Genomic DNA, 18,830 nt, shown 5'->3' on the forward strand with positions numbered 1-18,830 from the left:
AGCCCCAGAGAGAGGGTTGGGGGTTGTTTTTGACAGGTATGCGACAATCGCTAAAGAGCTCCAATGGAGAGCAAGGGCGAGGTCCAAGTTCCTCAATCTGTCAATGTTGACCCTGAAGCCAGCAAGTCGCAAGGCACTGGAGATGGTTCACATGAACCAGATCACCAAGTAGCATAATAAAGATCACTGGTGTTTACCAATGGTTATACTGCTGCTGCAATCTTAAAATCACCATCATCATTTGATATTGCCAAAAAACACAATATTGGCAATAGACGGACTACTTGGATAGAGACTTTTGAGGAGTTCAATAGATGAAATGGAGGACAAAAAAATGGTCAAGTATTTGAAGAATACAGCTGGTGAAGGTGTAAAAGAAGCAATAAACAAGATCCCACAAGATGGTGAAGTGCTGTACAGTCAAAGCAGAACAGCCCTGAATGTCAAGTTTAATCAAGTGCAAATGTAGATTATGAATGATACATCTTGAGTCAGGAACGCCAGAGATGAACTCATTCAGTAAAGAGCTCATTGATTAATGAATTGAGAGACTGGATCATCTCATAAAGCACTGTAAATTCAATTAATTTAATGATGAGAAAGCTACTCAGAGTGCACCCCACAATAGGGAAAAAAAAACTACGGTGGATACTAATGAATTCATAAAGATTGTGTCTTGTACAAGAGAGACAATATAATTAGAAAATTCTGAAGAAGGTGGTTTAATTTTGTAGTCCACCAAAACGCGTTGAATGCCCTGTGTTTTTATTCTTAAATTTGAGGAACATTTGAGACTAATTGTGCAACAACAGATAGGTTCAGCCAAATGATTCAAATCGAATGAACATATGTATGATGAATTACATGTTTTTTCACTTTTATTTGTCTCTTGTATTGATTTGATGAATTTTTACCTTGACTTGTCTTTTGGCACATAAAGAGTTTTTTGATCAAATACAACATATACATCTGTTGAACAGTTTTTAAATATTTTAATGTGTTTTCTGCATTTTTATATTAAATTTTACATCTACATTTAATTTTCTTTGTTGAATTTATAATTGGTTCATGGGCACATTTGAATTTTGTATGATTAGGCTGTATGTAGCTGAGTATGAATGATTGCTAAGTTGAGACCAGGAGAAAACTTTTTTTACATTATCTGTATCTGGACCCTGTCTCTTGGTCAGGAGGCCCCTCCCCTTTTTTGTCTTGATTTGTAACCCAGGAAGGACTCATATTGTGAGGTACACATTTTGTCATTCCAGAGAGTCTATTGCAACAAATTGAATAATTGAAGTGGCCCATGAGGGACACTAAAAAACAGTTGCCACCAAGATAGCTCTACGAGACAGAGTCTGGTTTCCTCATCTCGATGAAAGGGTTGAAAGAGAGTGAAAGGCCTATCATTAATGCAACTGTCTCTCATCCCACATTGCTCAGGACCCTTTAAATATGTCTGAATTGCCTAACCATGTTTGGGAGAGAATTGCTCTTGATGTCTTTGGTCCTGTTGATAATGTGCATCACCTAATGGTCATTGTTGATGAGTACTCCTGTTTTCTATTGGTAAAAGATCTTTCTTCCATCAATCATGAAAAAGTTACTGAAAGATTAGATAGTATTCTAAAGAAAGCTGTGCAACGTGCTGCATTAGAGAAGCTCGGCCTCACGGTTGTACTAAATACCACCCTTTGAACTTATCGGTTGACCCCCTCACCCAACTAAAGAGGAAAGCCCTGCAACTTTAAGGTTTGGGAGAGCCATGATGATCAAGTTACCCCAATAAACCAATCTTAGATCAAAGACTGGGAAAGACATTTGCATAGAGGATTCTGGTTACAAATGGAAAATGAAAATCTATGCTGACAAATGACATCATGTGAAAGATATCACTCTCAAGAGAGGAGATCGAGTACTAGTTCGACAATCTAAAAAAGCGAAAATTTGATGCTGCTTTTGAAGCTGAGCCCTTTACTCTCACAACAACCAAAGAACACATGGTGACTACCCGATGTCCTGGGAAATCTCTTACGAGAGATTCCTCTCATGTATATCTAGGTTATAGGTTCTGGAGAAATATGGGAGTACTTTAAAAAGAAAATTACCAAAATGTTTAGCTTTGAATTAGATACACTTGGCAACTTTGAGTCAGAGGAGAGTCAGGCTTCTGAAACCCTGGTTTACTTCCACAGATTATGTACCATCCTCATCACCATAATGAACTTCTGGTATTAGCATAATTCAATGTAGAATTGATAACTGCATTGATCATGAGATTTATGTGAGATGGGACAAACAATGACATTTCTTATGTTTTCTCAATTGGAAGAAATAAACAAAGTGATAGCTCCAACAAGCCTTAATGTGCTTTAGGGAGGACACTTGTATTGTAGAAGAAGAGTTCTGTGCATTAAATATTATTTGTTAGTCTCAATTGGGCTTCTGCCTGGGTTTAGCACCAAAACTGAATTACTTGGGGTGGTAGAGCATTTGAGATGGGAGCTGGATCGGGAAGGCATGACTGCCCTAATCTTTCTAGACATTAGTGCAGTCTGTGATACTTTGTCTAATCCAGTCTTACTTCATAGACTAGCTGCCTCTGGGATTTAGGACATGGCTCTAGCTTGGTTCAGATCTTAACTCAAGGATCAATCATTCTAGGTGTTCTATATGTCTCAGGCCTCCGAAGTTCTGCAATTACCATGAGGGGAACCTCAGGGTTCTTCTCTGAGCCCTACTCTGTCCGATATTTACATTTGGCCTCTCTTCGAAATAGTAAAGTCACATGGCTTAGTTCTTTTCTCATGGTGGTGGCACAGAAATCATAGTGTCTTTACATGAAACTGATGGGTATAGGCATTCCAATCTTAGCCTCTGTCTCCTGGAAGTAGCCAGATGGATGAACACCAACGTTCTTAAACTGAACAGTAATAGAACAGGGGTTCTGCTGATGGGAAATAAAACTCACTCATGGGGTACGAGCCGGTGACCTGCTGACTTAGAGTTGCTGCCCATTCCTAGTCAAGTTGTCTGAAATTTAGACTTTTGGCTTGAAGTCAGGCTTACTATGGACTGTCGTAGCAGCAAAACAGTGGTGAGCTGCTTTGGTCTTCTCAAATGCATCAGAACAATTCTCAGGCTCCTTCCTGTTTCTGTACAATGCACTATTGTACAGGTCGTGATTATTTCAAGCCTAGGCAATGGTAATGTTTCCTACCATGGAGCCAATAAAAACATTGCTGAATAGGCATTAAGATTATGCAGAATGCAGCCGCTCATTTAGTCTGTTGCGTTCCAACATCAGCTTCAGAATTCAATCACCTACGTTTTCTTCGTTAGTTACCGATCTCCAAGCATATTCAGCTTAAACCACTTTGCTTTATGCACTAGGCACAACATGGGCTAGGCTAAGTTACTTTAGCTCTCTGGTACATCTGTATGCACCCACTACACTCTTCACTACAGTAGACTGCATCTTAACATGACACCATGGTTACTTTGATCTAGGCAAGGTGGCAGGAATTTTTCCCTTTATTTATGGACCATTTCCCCACTAAATGTTCATCAGTGTACTTCTTTCTCGCTGTTTTATAAGCTTCTTAAAACCTGTCTGTTCTAATGCTGTTTTTACCACCTTGTTCCTTACTTAGAGATGGGAAACCCCAGCCATGCACTTTACAAATTCTCAGATTGAACTGTGTTGTGAGTGGAGCATGGAGAATGACCTGATTTTCAGTTAGGGGCAGTAGCCACGATTCACGTCTGTGTGTTCCAAGAGGAGGAACTTCACTACTACAGCTTTTATACTCACAGTACATTCTAAGCATATCAGAAAAATTTCATGTTACCGTACACATAACCAGACAGTGGACTAGTGGAAGCGATAATTATTTGATATTAACTGTGACTGAATTTAAATTCATTATTGAGTTTCAAGTTCATTGAATGCTCAGAGATGTCACATGAGTGATAAGTCCTGTGTGAAAATCCGTATAAATAATAATTAGCTGACCCAGATCTGGAAGTCTCCATTCAAGATAGGAACATTAACAATGTAGTTCAAGATGGGTTCCCAAACTCATCTTTGCCAGGATGCTTGTAATATCCACCAAATACTCTTACACCTCAACACTTACCCATTGGCCAATGAAGTCAAAATTAGCAATGTGTGTATCCTAAGACTTGCACATTTGCACTCTGTTTTATAAGATATTGCACACATTTTGCAAAGTGCAAACATAAGTATATATATAATTTTTTTTTTTAAAGGATAATTTTAGTGGCCCATTTCAGCAGTAGGAAACCACAGTCCAGGTGCTGCAAAGAGCCACGGAGGATAGCATGTGGACTGCCATCTCTTGCTGCTGGTCCAGACCCACAGATGGTGTATGCTCTCTCCAGATGTCCCTATGTGCCATGCTTTCTCCACACATCTTCTAGGCTGCCCGCTGACAGCCTGATACGCACTACTGACTTCACTCCCTCCTGTCTGCTTCCATCTGCCAGCACCTCAACTTGCTCTGTGAGTGGTCGCAGCAGCTATCCTCTTGATTTTCTTGTGTAAGATGTCCCTTTCAAAATGCATCATGCTCCAGGAAATATAAAGTGACCTAGAGTAGAGGAGGTTTTAGCTGGACATGCACAAGTCTGACACATTCAGGGAACTTGTGTTCACTTCTGTAAACTAGGGGTGGGCGGAATTTGCGGAATTAACCTTCGCAAATTATCGCGAGAATGTTTAAAATTATCGCAAACAAGCAGAAATATCGCAAAGATGCGGAAGTTTTTTTCCGGCATGTTCGCGAGATTTTCTGCATGGTTGCGGGTCGCCAACTTACCCATGTGGTTGCTTGCGGGCGCGGCCATCTTGTTTTCATTTTTTCTCGCGGTGCATGATCGCGAGAAGAAAGACGTGATCGCGCGACGCATGACGTCACTGCGGGCGCGAACTGTCGCGAGACAGCGCAAATGGCTAAAAACAATACAACATCTCATGGAGAACGCGACCGGATCAAGAAAACTTGTCGGCGAACGCAGGGATTCAGGTAAGGCGATCGCACGCGCGCGAGAATGTATCATTTTACAGCGCGAGCAAGAAACAAATTATCGCCAAGCTGCGGAAACCGGAATTTTTGACATTTTCGCGCTCTCCGCGGAACGCAAAAATGTCAAATTATCGCAATTTCCGCGAACGGAACGAAATTTTTGCCCAGGCCTACTGTAAACCAAAGATTTCCAAATATGCTTGGTTATTGAAAGCCTATGAGGGAAAGTTGGGGCATGAATGGCCAGCAGGGACAGAGGAGAATCCCAATAGAAAGTTAGCATTTTCCTGCCTAAACCAATTATGAATAGCTTTTCTGAGGTGTGTTGTGTATTCCTCCCAGACATGGGGACAAAAGGACCCTGGGTGTATAGGTAGTGGGGCCCTGTAAGCAGAACATACAAAGGAACGTGACACAAGGCTTGCTCTTGCCTTTGTCACCCAAGACAGTTTGGAGCCAAATCCAGGGGAAGTGGAAGAACTGACCAGAACCAGTTTGGGTGTAGACCAGGGATTGCCACGCATGCACAGGTTGTCAATATGTATAAATGTGCCACTTTCAGAACATTTCATCAGAATTCTCTTCGGCCTGTGGAAGATTCAAAAGAAGTACTACGCTGTTGTCTGATGAAGGAAGACTACACCCACTTGCCTTAAACCCAGGCTCCCCAGAAATTAATCAAAGGGTCAGTTGGCAGATCTCCTGCTTATGCTACACTGACACACCAAGTTGCCAAGAGCGTTCCTGAAATGTCCCAGCTGACCAGCACCAAGTGGACATGCCAAGGCCTGCGTGAGTCCTTCTGGAGTGAGTCTAGATCCCCGAAAGGGGCCCACCCAGGTAGTGGAACCGTGGGTGGCATCAAAGTATACTCCTCCTGAGCTCCAGGTGACAGTCCAGAAGTTTTGGGCTCCTCTGGATCATGAGCAAACTTTTCTCACTGAGAAATGACCATCCATGATGCCTACCAATGTGAAGCTCCACCGACGACCGGCTCTCTGCATCAACAATGACCGTCCATGATAGGAACAGCCACCTACACTTTTCATGTAAGTTATTCCAGACTGCTTTTGTGCCAAGGTGCCAGAGGGTTAAGCACAGTTTTATTTTGTGACTTTGATGGTTCACCCTGACAAAGATTGTGTTTATTACTTGAGTAGGGCTTCCACCCCTCTCAACTAATAACCCAATTTTTGTCACGGGTTAAATTAATTTGTGAACTTTCTCTATAATTGGGTAATATCACAAACTGGTAAAATGTACATCCTGCCGGTGTATTCTGTGATAGGTACTGTAAACTCAAGTAAATATTTGTTTCTGGAGTTGTTCAAGCATGAAAGTTCAACTAAGAAATGGAAATGAGCAGTAATAGCGTCAAAAATAATGCAAATCTTGTTGATTCTTATTGATTCATGTAGGGATCATCTGGCGATTAGTTTTTAAGTTATCCTACACCCTAGTATTCATTTTCCCATGACAGATTAAAGGAAGTTATGATAGAAATGAATGTGGACAGGGAGAGTCTAAATTGTAATGTAATAATCTAAGGTATATATAAATATATACAAATGCAGGCAAATGTATCACCTTTCTGACCACTAAAATGCCTCTCTAAATTTCTTGCACCAAAACATGAAAGTTTTAGCTGTCTATAACCATAGAATACAGACACAGCAGACCACATTGTTGAACTGATCAGTTCATTTTAATAAGGATGACTTACACAGGGGGAACACAATGAGTCAGGAGCTAATAAAGTCTGAGACGTTTGGGATACTCTCAGCTTTTAGGGTACAAAAACCCCAAATTGACCACACACTGAACAGGAGAATCATGTTGATCCAAATTGCACATGGTAATAATGTTTTAAAACCCATATGTGTGGAATGTGTATTGTGACATCCAAGAGAGACTTTCTACCTAAAATGAATGTACCGCTCTGAAAAAACATGCCTTTGGGGACCATTCATTGTGTATGATGGCAAATCTTATGAATTCTCTCCATCTCGTCGGGTAACAACTTAACATTCTACACAATCCTGCTAATCTCCTTCCCACTAAACAGCATGCTCTTCATTTATCTAGGCCAACTCAGGTGAGAAAATCATCCAAGAATAGACACCATATCTTCGCTGTCAATAACATTGGCTCACCTCCTCTATGGAGAATATCTTTCATCCTTTCTCACACTGTCTTCCAATATAAGTTAATTTGAGCTACATTTCATGCATGTTGCTTACGCCACATCTTCGAGCCTCATGCATCTCACATAACGTGTCACATACAGTGCTAACTTTGAGCCAGTGGTTGCCAGTGGGAGGCTGGCACTTATTGTTCTGCATCAGATATTTACCAAGCGCTAGAGAGGGAAAAACACACAGATCAGAAAGAAGGAGGAAGAGAAAGATGACAAAACCATCACAAAGGGGGAAGGCAGGAACCAACAAGAGGGAGAGAAAGGGGCAGGGAGTGTTTGGTGGAGATTAAAGAGGCATAAGGTAGATTTAAGGCTAACAGCTTCGGTGTTTGGCATGCTGACATTTAATTGCATCGGTCGTGAGCAGAGCTTCGGGCCCTGGAACTCTTTCAGAAATTAGGCACACACATATAGACCATACTGCAACCAGCACTTTGAGGGGCACCCAGGAACAAGAAGCAAACTGAAACACTTAACATTCTTGCTAGGGGCATGATGTATAAACAAAACAAACATACCAAAAAGAAAGGCACTTTGGACATCGTAAGGGATAAGAAAATGCTACACAAATACCAATATAAGACAATTTCTGCGGGATCACTATGGAGATTTTATCATTGAGACTCAGGCTGACTTATTTTCATTGCAACTTAGACAGCCCTTGCTTAGAGTAATTGCAGCTTTATATACAGCTATGCACTTGTACCCACCCAAGTGTTGCAGGCGAAACGCTCTCTGTCACTAGACAAAAGGGCTAGCAGCATGCCGTCTGATGGGACAACTACTGTGACAAAGGGTGCCACAGAATTATCATTCTCAACCATTCACTGAGAAAGCACCAACATCTATATCCACAGGAGCAATATCCATTCGGATAGGCCATCCTCCTGGCTGGGGAACCCCCAAGCATTCTTCGGGCGAAATTGCTACAGTCACCTGGAAAGGCACGAAAGCAATGAAGGGTGCATCAGCAGGGACTGAAGGACCACTATACAAGCCAACTCTGTCTCACTGTTACATTAGGCTCTTCAACCATGCATCACTAATTCTGCAAATGAAAAATTGACGTTTTGTATGATCATATATGGCACAATTCCAGCTATGAAGCAACAGAGCATTGTACATTGCATGAGGAGTTGGGAGGTGGCCTACATTGTTGTGTACGTCAAGTGGAAATTATCCAAATACATTTTAAACACATGACATTTCAAATTTTTGGTACAAAGAGAATAAACGATTTGCACAGAATCACTCAATGAGTTCAATCCTAGATACTCAGGTTCCAAAGGCAGCAATTATAGCCGCTAGGCCACATCTCCAACACTGTCCTATATCTTGGCAGCAGATGTGATTAAGCAATTGAATATTGGAAGAAAAAGGTTTTGTTTAGATTTATTAAGCTTATAGTTTGCTTAACCATGTTTTGTCAGAACATTCCATTTTTCAAATATGAAACGGGCAAATGTACACAGTGGTTAATTTGTGAAAAAATAAGTGCCGGGCTCTCGTCAGGAGGCAGCTTGCACCAGCCCATTGCTCTTGTTAGTGCCGCCTATCAGAGACCCAACGACTAGCCATGAAACCCTACAAGTGGGGAGAGGATGTGGTGTAAGGGCCGGAGCTGCTGACTTTGGAGCTGGAGAACCAGGTTTGAGTCTCGGTGCAGACTCAACATCCTGTGACTCAGGATAAATCTCTTAATCTCCTCGTGCCTTCAAAAAATGAATGTGTCCTTAACTGGTGCTCATGGAAAGTGCTCCAATACCTTTGGGTCGAGTTCCCGCTATAAGCACTAATGTTGTCGATTAAGTGCTGGTGCTGAACACCGGAAAACACCTGCTCAAATTAAGCACTCTATGTACATGATGAAGTGGACAGCAAGAGCAGTTAGTAGGCATAGCTTACTTCATATGAGGAAAGGGCTGTTTCTACGTGCAGGTTTATGCTGTTTATTTAGAGTCTGATATGTAAAACAGAGAAACATTGAGAACTAAGAATCAATATTATCATTGGTGATTGCTTGGCTAAATACATTTCTGAAACTTTGAGACTTTCAAAACCTTATAGAGGAATTCAACAGTCAAAAAATGTGCAAAAGATTTGCCGAAAATATTCAACATATGCAGCATCTGGAAGGAAAAGAGAGAAGGGCATACACATTTGCTGTACTCCAGAGATATTTCCGTTCCAGTGAAAGCTGCTGACTTTTCACATTTATAATATCTGTGTGTAATTAATTTGTTTGGTTTTATCCACCACTTCTTGTAAACTGTTATCAATTTCATGAAAGCGCCATGCCTAATTTGGCCAGGCTTGTCATGACTGGTACCCTTTGTTTAGGAATCCAGCAGACTCGAGAAGCATGGAAAGTGCATTTCTCCCACCCTGAGAGAGGTAGCATTTCAGGTCAGGGATGGGGTTAGTGTTGGGGCACGGCTGGTGTCAGACGCCCATCACAGCTGTTACATTGCACCTGGTATGCGACAAGTGGACCCCTGTATTAACAGGACTGACAGTTATTAATGATGCAAAGATGCAAATCTGGCAAGGAATTAGGAAGAAAGGAACAGATTCATGAAACTAAATCTTAGCGAGCTATGTTTGGACCAGCTTTTGTGGGATTCCATTATTGTCTCAAGCACAAATAATATTAGAATGTTGCTATGAGAATTACATAACACTTCAAGCTATGTGAGCTAGGCTTTTTGCATGTAAATTCATGATATTGTTAGCTTGAAAAACATATATGGGATAAAGTATCCACTGATGTACATTATAAGGATACTGCAAGTCACTGGGGAGTTCTTTGACCATACAGAGTAACAGGGTTGAAGGCTGAGTTCCTTTATGAGGTAATGGAACTCTGAGGTGACTTGTAATATCATTTTAATGTACAGCCAGGGACACCGTACTCCTTACAATACATGGACATATCATAACCCTCCCTGTAAACCACATGAAACCTTAGTGTGGCCCTCTTTCATATGAAAGTGATAGGATGTTTGTAAACATGAAGAGTAATATTCGAATTTCTGGTGCAAAATGAAACACACAATCAGATATTTGTTGCAAAAATATATTAGCTTTGTTTTAATAAAGCATGAGCAGAAATATGCAGATTGGTCTGCAGAGATTCGATCTTTCCCTAACATGTGAAAAAAATAAACATGTTGCCTAAATACCTACTTTTGCTTATCACTGTCCATGTAGAAAAATAGAGCAGAAGAAGGAAAAGCCAAGTTTCGTATTCCGACGGTCAAACATTTTGCATACCCAGTGGATTTAAAAACATAAGAATAAATCCACTTGTCATAAGTGTTCTGAATTACTGTGCCATGACGTTGATATGGTACCATAATATTGTTAGCTTACAATAGAAGTATTAACATTCCTCAAACAATCCCATTACACTTTTATAAAGTATTCATGTTCTATTAGAAGAGTAATATTTTAACTACATTCTAAAGAGGGGGTATTGTGGGAAAAAGGGGTAATTTACGTTGTTTGGCTATACAGGGTCATGGAGCGTCTTCTCTACAAAACCCTCCACAGTTGCCTGTTATGATACCGCAGTCGAGCATTATGATGGCAAACTCCTGACGGTCCAGCAGCCATCATATCTTGACCTATTTTATAGTCTATTTTAAATGCATTTGGTATATTTAATGGAGAATGGAAACCATACATACAACTTTTAGATAAATAATAGAATGTCATAGGCACAAACACTGTTGAGAATACAGATGTTGTAAAATCTTTTTAAACATTTATATGATCTGACAATATAAAATATTAATTTCTTTCATGCTGAGAACCTAAGATTTATACTTACAAGGAGGTCTTTTCCAGCCCACTTGCACTCGTCCCTTCGGGTATGAGACACTGGCCAAACAATCTAAAGATAAAACACAAAAGTCAATTTCTACAAGGATGTATTAGAAACTTTATTAGAAACTGCTACTTTATATTTTTCCTTTTTCCTGAAAAATGTACCCCTCTTGTCTGTCTTACTATTTATAGCACGCATTTTCAACCTTAAATTTCCGTGTGTTTTAAAGAGTTTTCCCTCACTCACTAGTCAGAGCTACTTACATTATATAGTTAATGTAGAATTTGCCACATTTTCTCCACTCGCTTTTAAATTCTGAAAAAGTTTGATACATTATCACTAAAATGTCCCTTTCGAAATCATGTGATAAAATGGTTTCTCGAAGATGGAATATTTAATTTTTAGTAGGGAAACCTGGGCTTAAAATAAAGTATGTTTACATAGTGCTTGAACATTTTTATTGAGGGAGGGGCTGCACATCCCCTTTAAGCAAAACTGAGAGGTGAGTTGGACTTTTAATCCACCAGTATATTCACAACAGAGACTTTTTTCATTTGTTAATGGTAGTTCCACAAATAAATGACCTGCTGCTGCAGATGCATACCCCATAATAAAATAAGGGATGCTGGCTGCCATCCTCTCTGTGAGAACAGGAATTATTGGATCAAACCACTGTGTTCTTCAAGATGTGCTCTGTGTAGGGCTGGCAGTAGTGGAAAAGAAAGGTACCCCATTGGATCCACTCAGAGGGCTCTACCAAAAGCAAGTCATTAATGGTACTAACGAGTGATTATTCATGTATGATTGCAAAATATGGATAGTGATGTATAAAATATTTGACTCTATTCGCTTATTTGAAGTGGGAAATCACTGTTATCATTTATTCTCAGTAGTCCATTGAGGGATACTCTAATGCGCAAAGGACAATACCTAGAGATCTGCTTAATGCCTAAAGTAAAGTTATGAGGGAAAAGGTGCATCTCCCTAGGCCTGGGCAGACTTTGCGGAGTTTTACTCCAAGGAACTCCACGAAGTGCAGGAATAACTCTGCCGCCCTCTGCAGAGATCCGTCAGCCGCAGAGTCTGTTAAGTCGCAATACTCACACTGATTTTTAGCACCAGGAGTTTGTCCTGCACTGTAAAATCAGTGCGAACTGCACTTCTCATTACGCCAGAGGGAGCGGCTGCTTTCTGCCTAATGAGTAGACAACGCAAGCAGCATATTTTTCAATGTGAGTGATCATGACCTGCAGCGACTGCCCACATTGAGAAATCTCACCGGGAGGAGGTCTAAAGCACAATATTTTCTTCAAAGCGATCACCAACTATACGTTGGTGAGCCGTTCGAGAGAGAAAACTCTGCTCTGCATCACTTCCCAGAGATTTTTGGAACTCCATGCACAGTGGGCAAAACTCTGCGAACTCTGCCGGCGGAGCAGACTTCTTTGCCCACCCCCCACATCTCTCTAAAGATCAGGAAAATCAAAGTCTTACTAAAAACCAAGTTAAAACCTTTTCATTATATGTGCTCTGTTTTGCATAGTGCAATACTCTCAAAGGGGCACATTGACTTACAGACCAATCTTTAAATGTATTTACTTCTCATGTTGTCGCAATATGTATGGTATGCAACGTGACAAGGACAAATATCACTATTCTGCAGGGAACTCATGTATCCAAACACTGGAATTTAGTTGTTCCGTGAAAGTTTCTTTTTTATTCAAGAGGAAACTATGCCAGTCATCTGAGCACCCTGTGCATGAACTCCATGAAGGACACACTCAGCATCGCTGACCTCAGGTGAGGTAGAGAGGATTGGATGGTTTACAGTTCCAGCAGATGAACAGAGAATCAAATACCGTGTCTTATTAGTCCCTAATAAAACCGTAAGTATTTACTATCTGCTTCCATATTTTATACTTGCGTGTGCTAATGTTTCAATTATTTTTATTATAACAAATTTACTACCTTGTCATCTAGTCTAGCTTTTTAGTAGAAAAAGATTTGTAAAGATTATAATAGGATTCTCTTTCACGTCACAAAATTGGAAGGGGTCCAACACACATATAAAAATTGCCCGGCTGAATTTCTGGCAGGTCCAATATAGCTTTCATACCTGCCCATCCCGTTGAAGTTTATCCATGGGAGAGATGATGAGACCCCAATCTGTTCTCCTTACTATAACGTTCTACAGGCTAGCTACTTAAGTCTTGGGGATACATTTCTAAAATTACACTGACAATGCGTGCCTCAATGTTTGAGTTATATATGTACTCTGAAGAAGTGCTTAACAAAAAAAAGAGTTCTCTAAAAGTGAGCAATAAAAGTCAGTCAATCAAAAGGATAGTAAAGAGGCTATGCCCTAGGGGAGAGGCAAAGACAAGAAGAGGAAGGGAGTGGGAAAACCTGACAAAGGAATGTTTTTCTCAAAAGAACATGAAATCAATTATAAGCATAATCATTATTTGTACATTATTACCTTTCAAAATATAGCATGATGTAGGGATTGCAGCAACAGGTTTAGGGTTGTTGCTGGAAAAAGTTATCTAAGATTTGCTTTGCTGACTTATGACCAGACCATAAATTGTACTCAATTAGCCATAGCTGGAAACCTCAGTACAAATTTCCTGGAAAACATGCACTCTCAGAGAGAGGTTAGCTGGCTAGACAAAATGGAAAGTCAGATCTCTGCTGTTATTCTTGATGTGACAGGCAGATTCTGCCACATCCAGGAGTGTTGGTATTCTGGTAGGATTAATATTGTGCGGAATATGGGTTCTTGTGCAGGAGCAAGAAAAGAACACTGATATATTGTGCCTATTTCTTTGGGTTTAGGGTTACTTCCATTGCATTTCGGGCGTGCATCTCATCTTCTAGAATACATTTGACCCTCTCATAGTCAATTATTCACGCTTGTTGAAAAGCTTTTAGGAATTAGATATAGAATAAAACATGATCCTCAAAAAATGTCAAGCTCTCACTCAAATGGCAGCCTCTGATAATGAACTATGAATGGCAGAAGGCTGGGTTTCAGCCTTGATATTCAATACGTGCTATTTATTTATGGAACTAGAAAAAACATGTTCCTAAACACTTGTATGTGTATAACAATGTTGATAAAAATGTATGTCCAGAAAGGTGTAGTGACAACACGTCTTCACATGACACTGTAAGAAATGTACGTTTCCTTTAAGAGGAATACCCACGCACTTTATGTTCCTGCTTGTTGAATTGTACCCCTCACAGCTGTCACTGCTGAATTGTACCATAGCCTATGGATGTCGCCTTCCATTGAAATGGTGTTCCCTTCATATTTACTGAGGGAAGACGAAAAGTAATAGCCTGCCTTCCGTCAAAAGGAAGGAGACAGGCTATTTACTTCAGACCCCTGAGGACACATATATAAAATAAATGTCAGAGTTCAGGACCTAGTAAAAGAAATATTGAAACCCAGAAGCAATGCATCTTTCATAAAAAGTTAGTGTCTAGTGAGTGAAAACACGCAGGAAAAAGAGAGTGGTTTTAATAGTTTAAAAGCATCATGGAATCTCTTTAAAAAGTGATGGAGGCTTGAGGAAAGCCATCATGCTGTTAAACTTTACACAGAAAACCTGGTCGCTGTTTAGAGATGAAATAAACATTAATTCCCATGCAATTCGGTGCTTCCTACCCTTGTTTCAAAATGCTGCTCTTTGCCACATTCCAGAGCGCGCAGCACTGCTTTTGTGTTGAGAGAAATGTGTAGCGAGACGATAACAAAAGAAAATCTGTCCCTGGATCTACAATACCAAGCAGTCCAAAAATTATAAGTTTTTAACTGACTAGATATTAAGACCATGTTTTTATATATTTTAAGTGAGGTCTAATGTTAACAAACTCTTCACCGCATATAGCTTGAAACCAAGACATAGGCATTTGCGCAGCCTGTTTACCCCACACACATCACCCATTTGCCAAATGGGCAGCTTGTGGATCTTTTTTTATCTTACACTAGGTTTAAAAAAATTAGAACATCGGAATTTACTGACTATGTTCTTCATATTGGCAGGGAGTTTAAACAAATTAAACACATGCCATTTTGCTGTTTGGTTAAATACAAATTACTGTGAATTTAATGGAAGGTTTCCAGTTTGTTGCATGATGGTGTTGGGTTCCAAATTGCTAGATCAAAATATGTTATTGTCCCCACACTAATATTTTAACCTTGCAGGTGGGTTGCTGGCTTTGCAATATAATGTCTGTTTGAATTTTGCTAGAAGTTGTATAGTAACCACACTGGTAAAGTTTATTTGTGGGGAAAGTTCAAAGTGGCCAAATGTTTCCCTAATTGCATGAAAGTTATTAACCACTTCGGTGCTCATGATGAGCACAGCTCGTCATAACCATTGCGGCCCGCCCACGCGCGATTGATTCCCTGCCTGTGCGGGAGAATCAATCAGTGGGCGGGGTCGTGACGAGCTCAGCTCGTCATGAGTACAGCTCCACTGTGCCTCATGATGAGCTGGGCTCGTCAAGAGCACAGCAACACTGCCGCCACCCCCCCCCCCTGGCCGCAGGGGAATTACATACATCTGTATATTATTTTTTGCCCCAGGGCTTTTTTTTGGTCCATGGGCAAACTGCATAGGGACAATTTACTCGGTGTTATCGGTAGGAGGTCACAAAATCCAAGATACACAATATCCACTGTCACTATATCCTCAAGGTAAGCATAGATAGGAAAGTTTAGATTTACTATTTTAACTCCTCATCTACTTACTGCAACAAGATAGTCGTAGTCAATATTGTGGAGGAAATGTAAGTGCAAGCCAATATTAAAACATGGACATAGTGACTTCCCATCATGTGATAAGTGTTCGTACTTGCTTTCTAGTGGGTGTTTGGAACTTACTGGTAGATTAGATGAGAGAAGAGAAACTGATCTTTAACTACATCCAAGTACCAAAATTCACTGAACTTGGTTCTCTTTTGGTATATGGAAAGAGATGAAGGCCTAACACCTTTTTGATGCCGAGGTGTGTAGCAAATAATTAAGAGAACAATGGTCCTTAGCCTAAATTGAATTGGAAAAGAGCTGTTGCAACATAGACTACAATGAGACCTATGTGTATTCTTCCTAAGTCCAGCCGGACAAAGGAACATTTATTCTAAGGTATTCATAGAAATAAGGAAATGAAGAGTAATTAAACAAGGGCACAATCCTGTACCAAGTTTTCAAAAGAGGAGACAAGGAAGTCAGATTTAAGTGGAAGAAAATAACAGGCAAAAGGTTTTTTGGAGCAAACAAAGGGCTTACAAACCAATAAACAATTCAAGTAAGCACAACCAAGCAGAAACCACAAAACATTTTCACAGTGGATAAAAAATTGTGGTACTGTAATAGAAAGTCGACGACGTTTCGATCCCAAGCTCCTAATACTGTGGGATCATCATCAGGACTAAAATTTGAGAAGGAGCTACCCGGTATATATTGGCAATGCCTGTTAACATGAATTTAGGAAAAAAAAGGGGAGAAAAAACAGACAAAACAAATTTGTTCAGCAGTTCGGTTTGGCGTACATTAAAACAACAATTGTGAGGTCCAAGGACGTGCCTCATGCTTATGGTGAGTGTTGACGCTTTTAAAAAGGTTCATGGGCGCGAGTGCGGAGGAAAACATCCATTGAGTAGTGCTCGGCGTCGCCGCTGAGGAAGCTGAAGGTAGTGGTTCGTGTGCGTGGCCATGTTGCGTACATGTGACTAGATGCTGTTCATGCGCTGAGCATCGTTGGTGAAATCATGCCTTTATTTTGAGGAGTTGATTAAGGCTTGGCCGAAGAAGTTGTGAGGTGGATTTACAAACAATACGCAGTGAAATAAACCAATTTACCTAAAAGTATCGGCGAGAGAAATGACCTTGCAGCAGGGCTCGATTGAGCAGGGCGATCAATAGCAGTAGGCGGACGCTGTGATTTGGGAGGGAGAGGGAAGTTAGAATAATGCAAGAAACGGGGAAATGCAAGGGTCGTGATAGTGAGGTCTGACGGCTTACCGTTTAAAAAGGGGATAAAGTGCCGATGGAGCAGTAAAGAGGACGCGGTCATCCACGTGTGTAATTGGCATTAACAACAATGGCTGCGTCTTGTTTTAAGGTTTACAGAGCTAAAGTTGGGGGGGAAAAAAAGAATAGTAAGGAACGGGAGATGAGGACAAGGTGTCCAGCCAGGGGATAAATTGAAACAGGCTTACCTGCTAGGGTTGGCTCTGTGGGGGATAGTGCAAGAACGTCCAAATGGAACAGCGAACGGCAGCTACAATGGCTGTCCGTTAATGGATACGAGCTGAGTGGGAAAGGAGGAGCTCATTAGAGGACGTTGTTGGTGATGTGATAGTAACGGGTGTATTAGGCCAGTGAACGCTTACCTCAACAGAGTCTCAATGGGACGTGTAATGGCATCCGATGTGGTCTTCAATGTGGACTGGGCTCGGAGGTCTTGGTGCAGTTTAAAAACCGCGCGAGAGTGAAAATGGAGGTAGGACTACGTGAAGAACCGTGTAAGGGAGTGAAAATAGTGGTAGGACTATGCCAGGAAGTTAAACGATAGCAGGGGACATATTGGAGTGGAGAAAATTGAATGTGACTGTTTAAAACAATGCGGTTATACTTGTTACGATCAACATTGGTAAATTACAAAAACAAGTTATTATCAAAACCAAAGTAGGATTCAAAACAAGATAGTTCAGTTGGGCTACCTTTGTAGCTGGGATGAAAGGTGATTGACCGAAGCGCCAAATAGGACATCATGATCAACCATGAAAAACCTTGAATAAACAAGTACAACCGGACTTTTGAGCAATATTAGAAAGTATAGGACATATGATTGCTGGGAGGGATAGTTCATTGTTACTTGAATGGTTCTTAAAGCAGTGTTGTCCAATCTTCTGTCCTGTTCAGGCCATTACGAATTGAGTCATAGGTGATGATAGATTTAAGTTCTTCTCGGTTCAGTAGTTGGGCAATGTTGCCTCCACGCTGTGGTAGTTTCAGAACTTTTAAAACTGTCCAGCGAATTTCAAACACACATGGTCAATTCAAAATTGTTAAGTGATAAAGAATGCATCTTCCAGACTAAGACAGACATAAGTATAACAAAACACCATCATTAAAAGCACTAAAAGATTAATAGAGCAATAGAACCATTTGGGATACAAATGGTAATTAGATTTAGATTCATAAGACAGGGTTGATATATGGATCCATTAACATGTTATGAAGTTAACATGCTCAAGGTTTATCGTTTTCATTATTGATATTTTAGAAGAGTAGAAATTATGGTACAGATCGGACTGTGGATCAACCTGGGCAGGATACAAATGGAAAAAATTACTATTTGACTTGTGATGCTAAATTTATGTAAGTGAAGGCTGGATATGGGCAGAGATGAACTTGTGATCAAAAGGAGGGAGAATACACTACCTGAATTAGAAGCATTGGTACAATGAATTGAGTTTCTCTCTGCAATATCTCTCACGTTTCTCACAGATGATCTTAACATTCTTGCAGGATTGTGTATATTGTGTGTGTGCAGAGCACCGCATCCTCTCACTAACCCAACTGATGCATGCAATAAAGAACTTTTAAGAGAAAGCTAGTTCTTAGAACAGAAAAAAGCTCTGCTGGAGAACAGGGACCTTGGATCAGCATAGTGAATTTTCTGGACTGCTGATTTTATGGGGGCTGAAGAATAATGTCCATGACTGGTCTCACAGAGTTGCA

General features: G+C 40.5%; 1 protein-coding gene across 2 annotated transcripts in view; it reads right to left on the minus strand.

The window, feature by feature from the left end:
* The window catches only part of SEMA3A (semaphorin 3A), a 607,762-nt gene that overhangs the window by 418,000 nt on the left and 170,932 nt on the right, over positions 1-18,830 (minus strand). For both annotated transcript variants that reach the window (XM_085652903.1, XM_085652904.1), the window contains one exon: positions 11,078-11,140. In XM_085652903.1, coding sequence (XP_085509029.1) covers positions 11,078-11,140 — 63 coding nt within the window. The remainder of the gene's footprint in view (positions 1-11,077; positions 11,141-18,830) is intronic.

The sequence above is a fragment of the Triturus cristatus genome, chromosome 4_1 (genome assembly GCF_964204655.1).
Source record: "Triturus cristatus chromosome 4_1, aTriCri1.1, whole genome shotgun sequence".
NCBI lineage: Eukaryota > Metazoa > Chordata > Amphibia > Caudata > Salamandridae > Triturus > Triturus cristatus.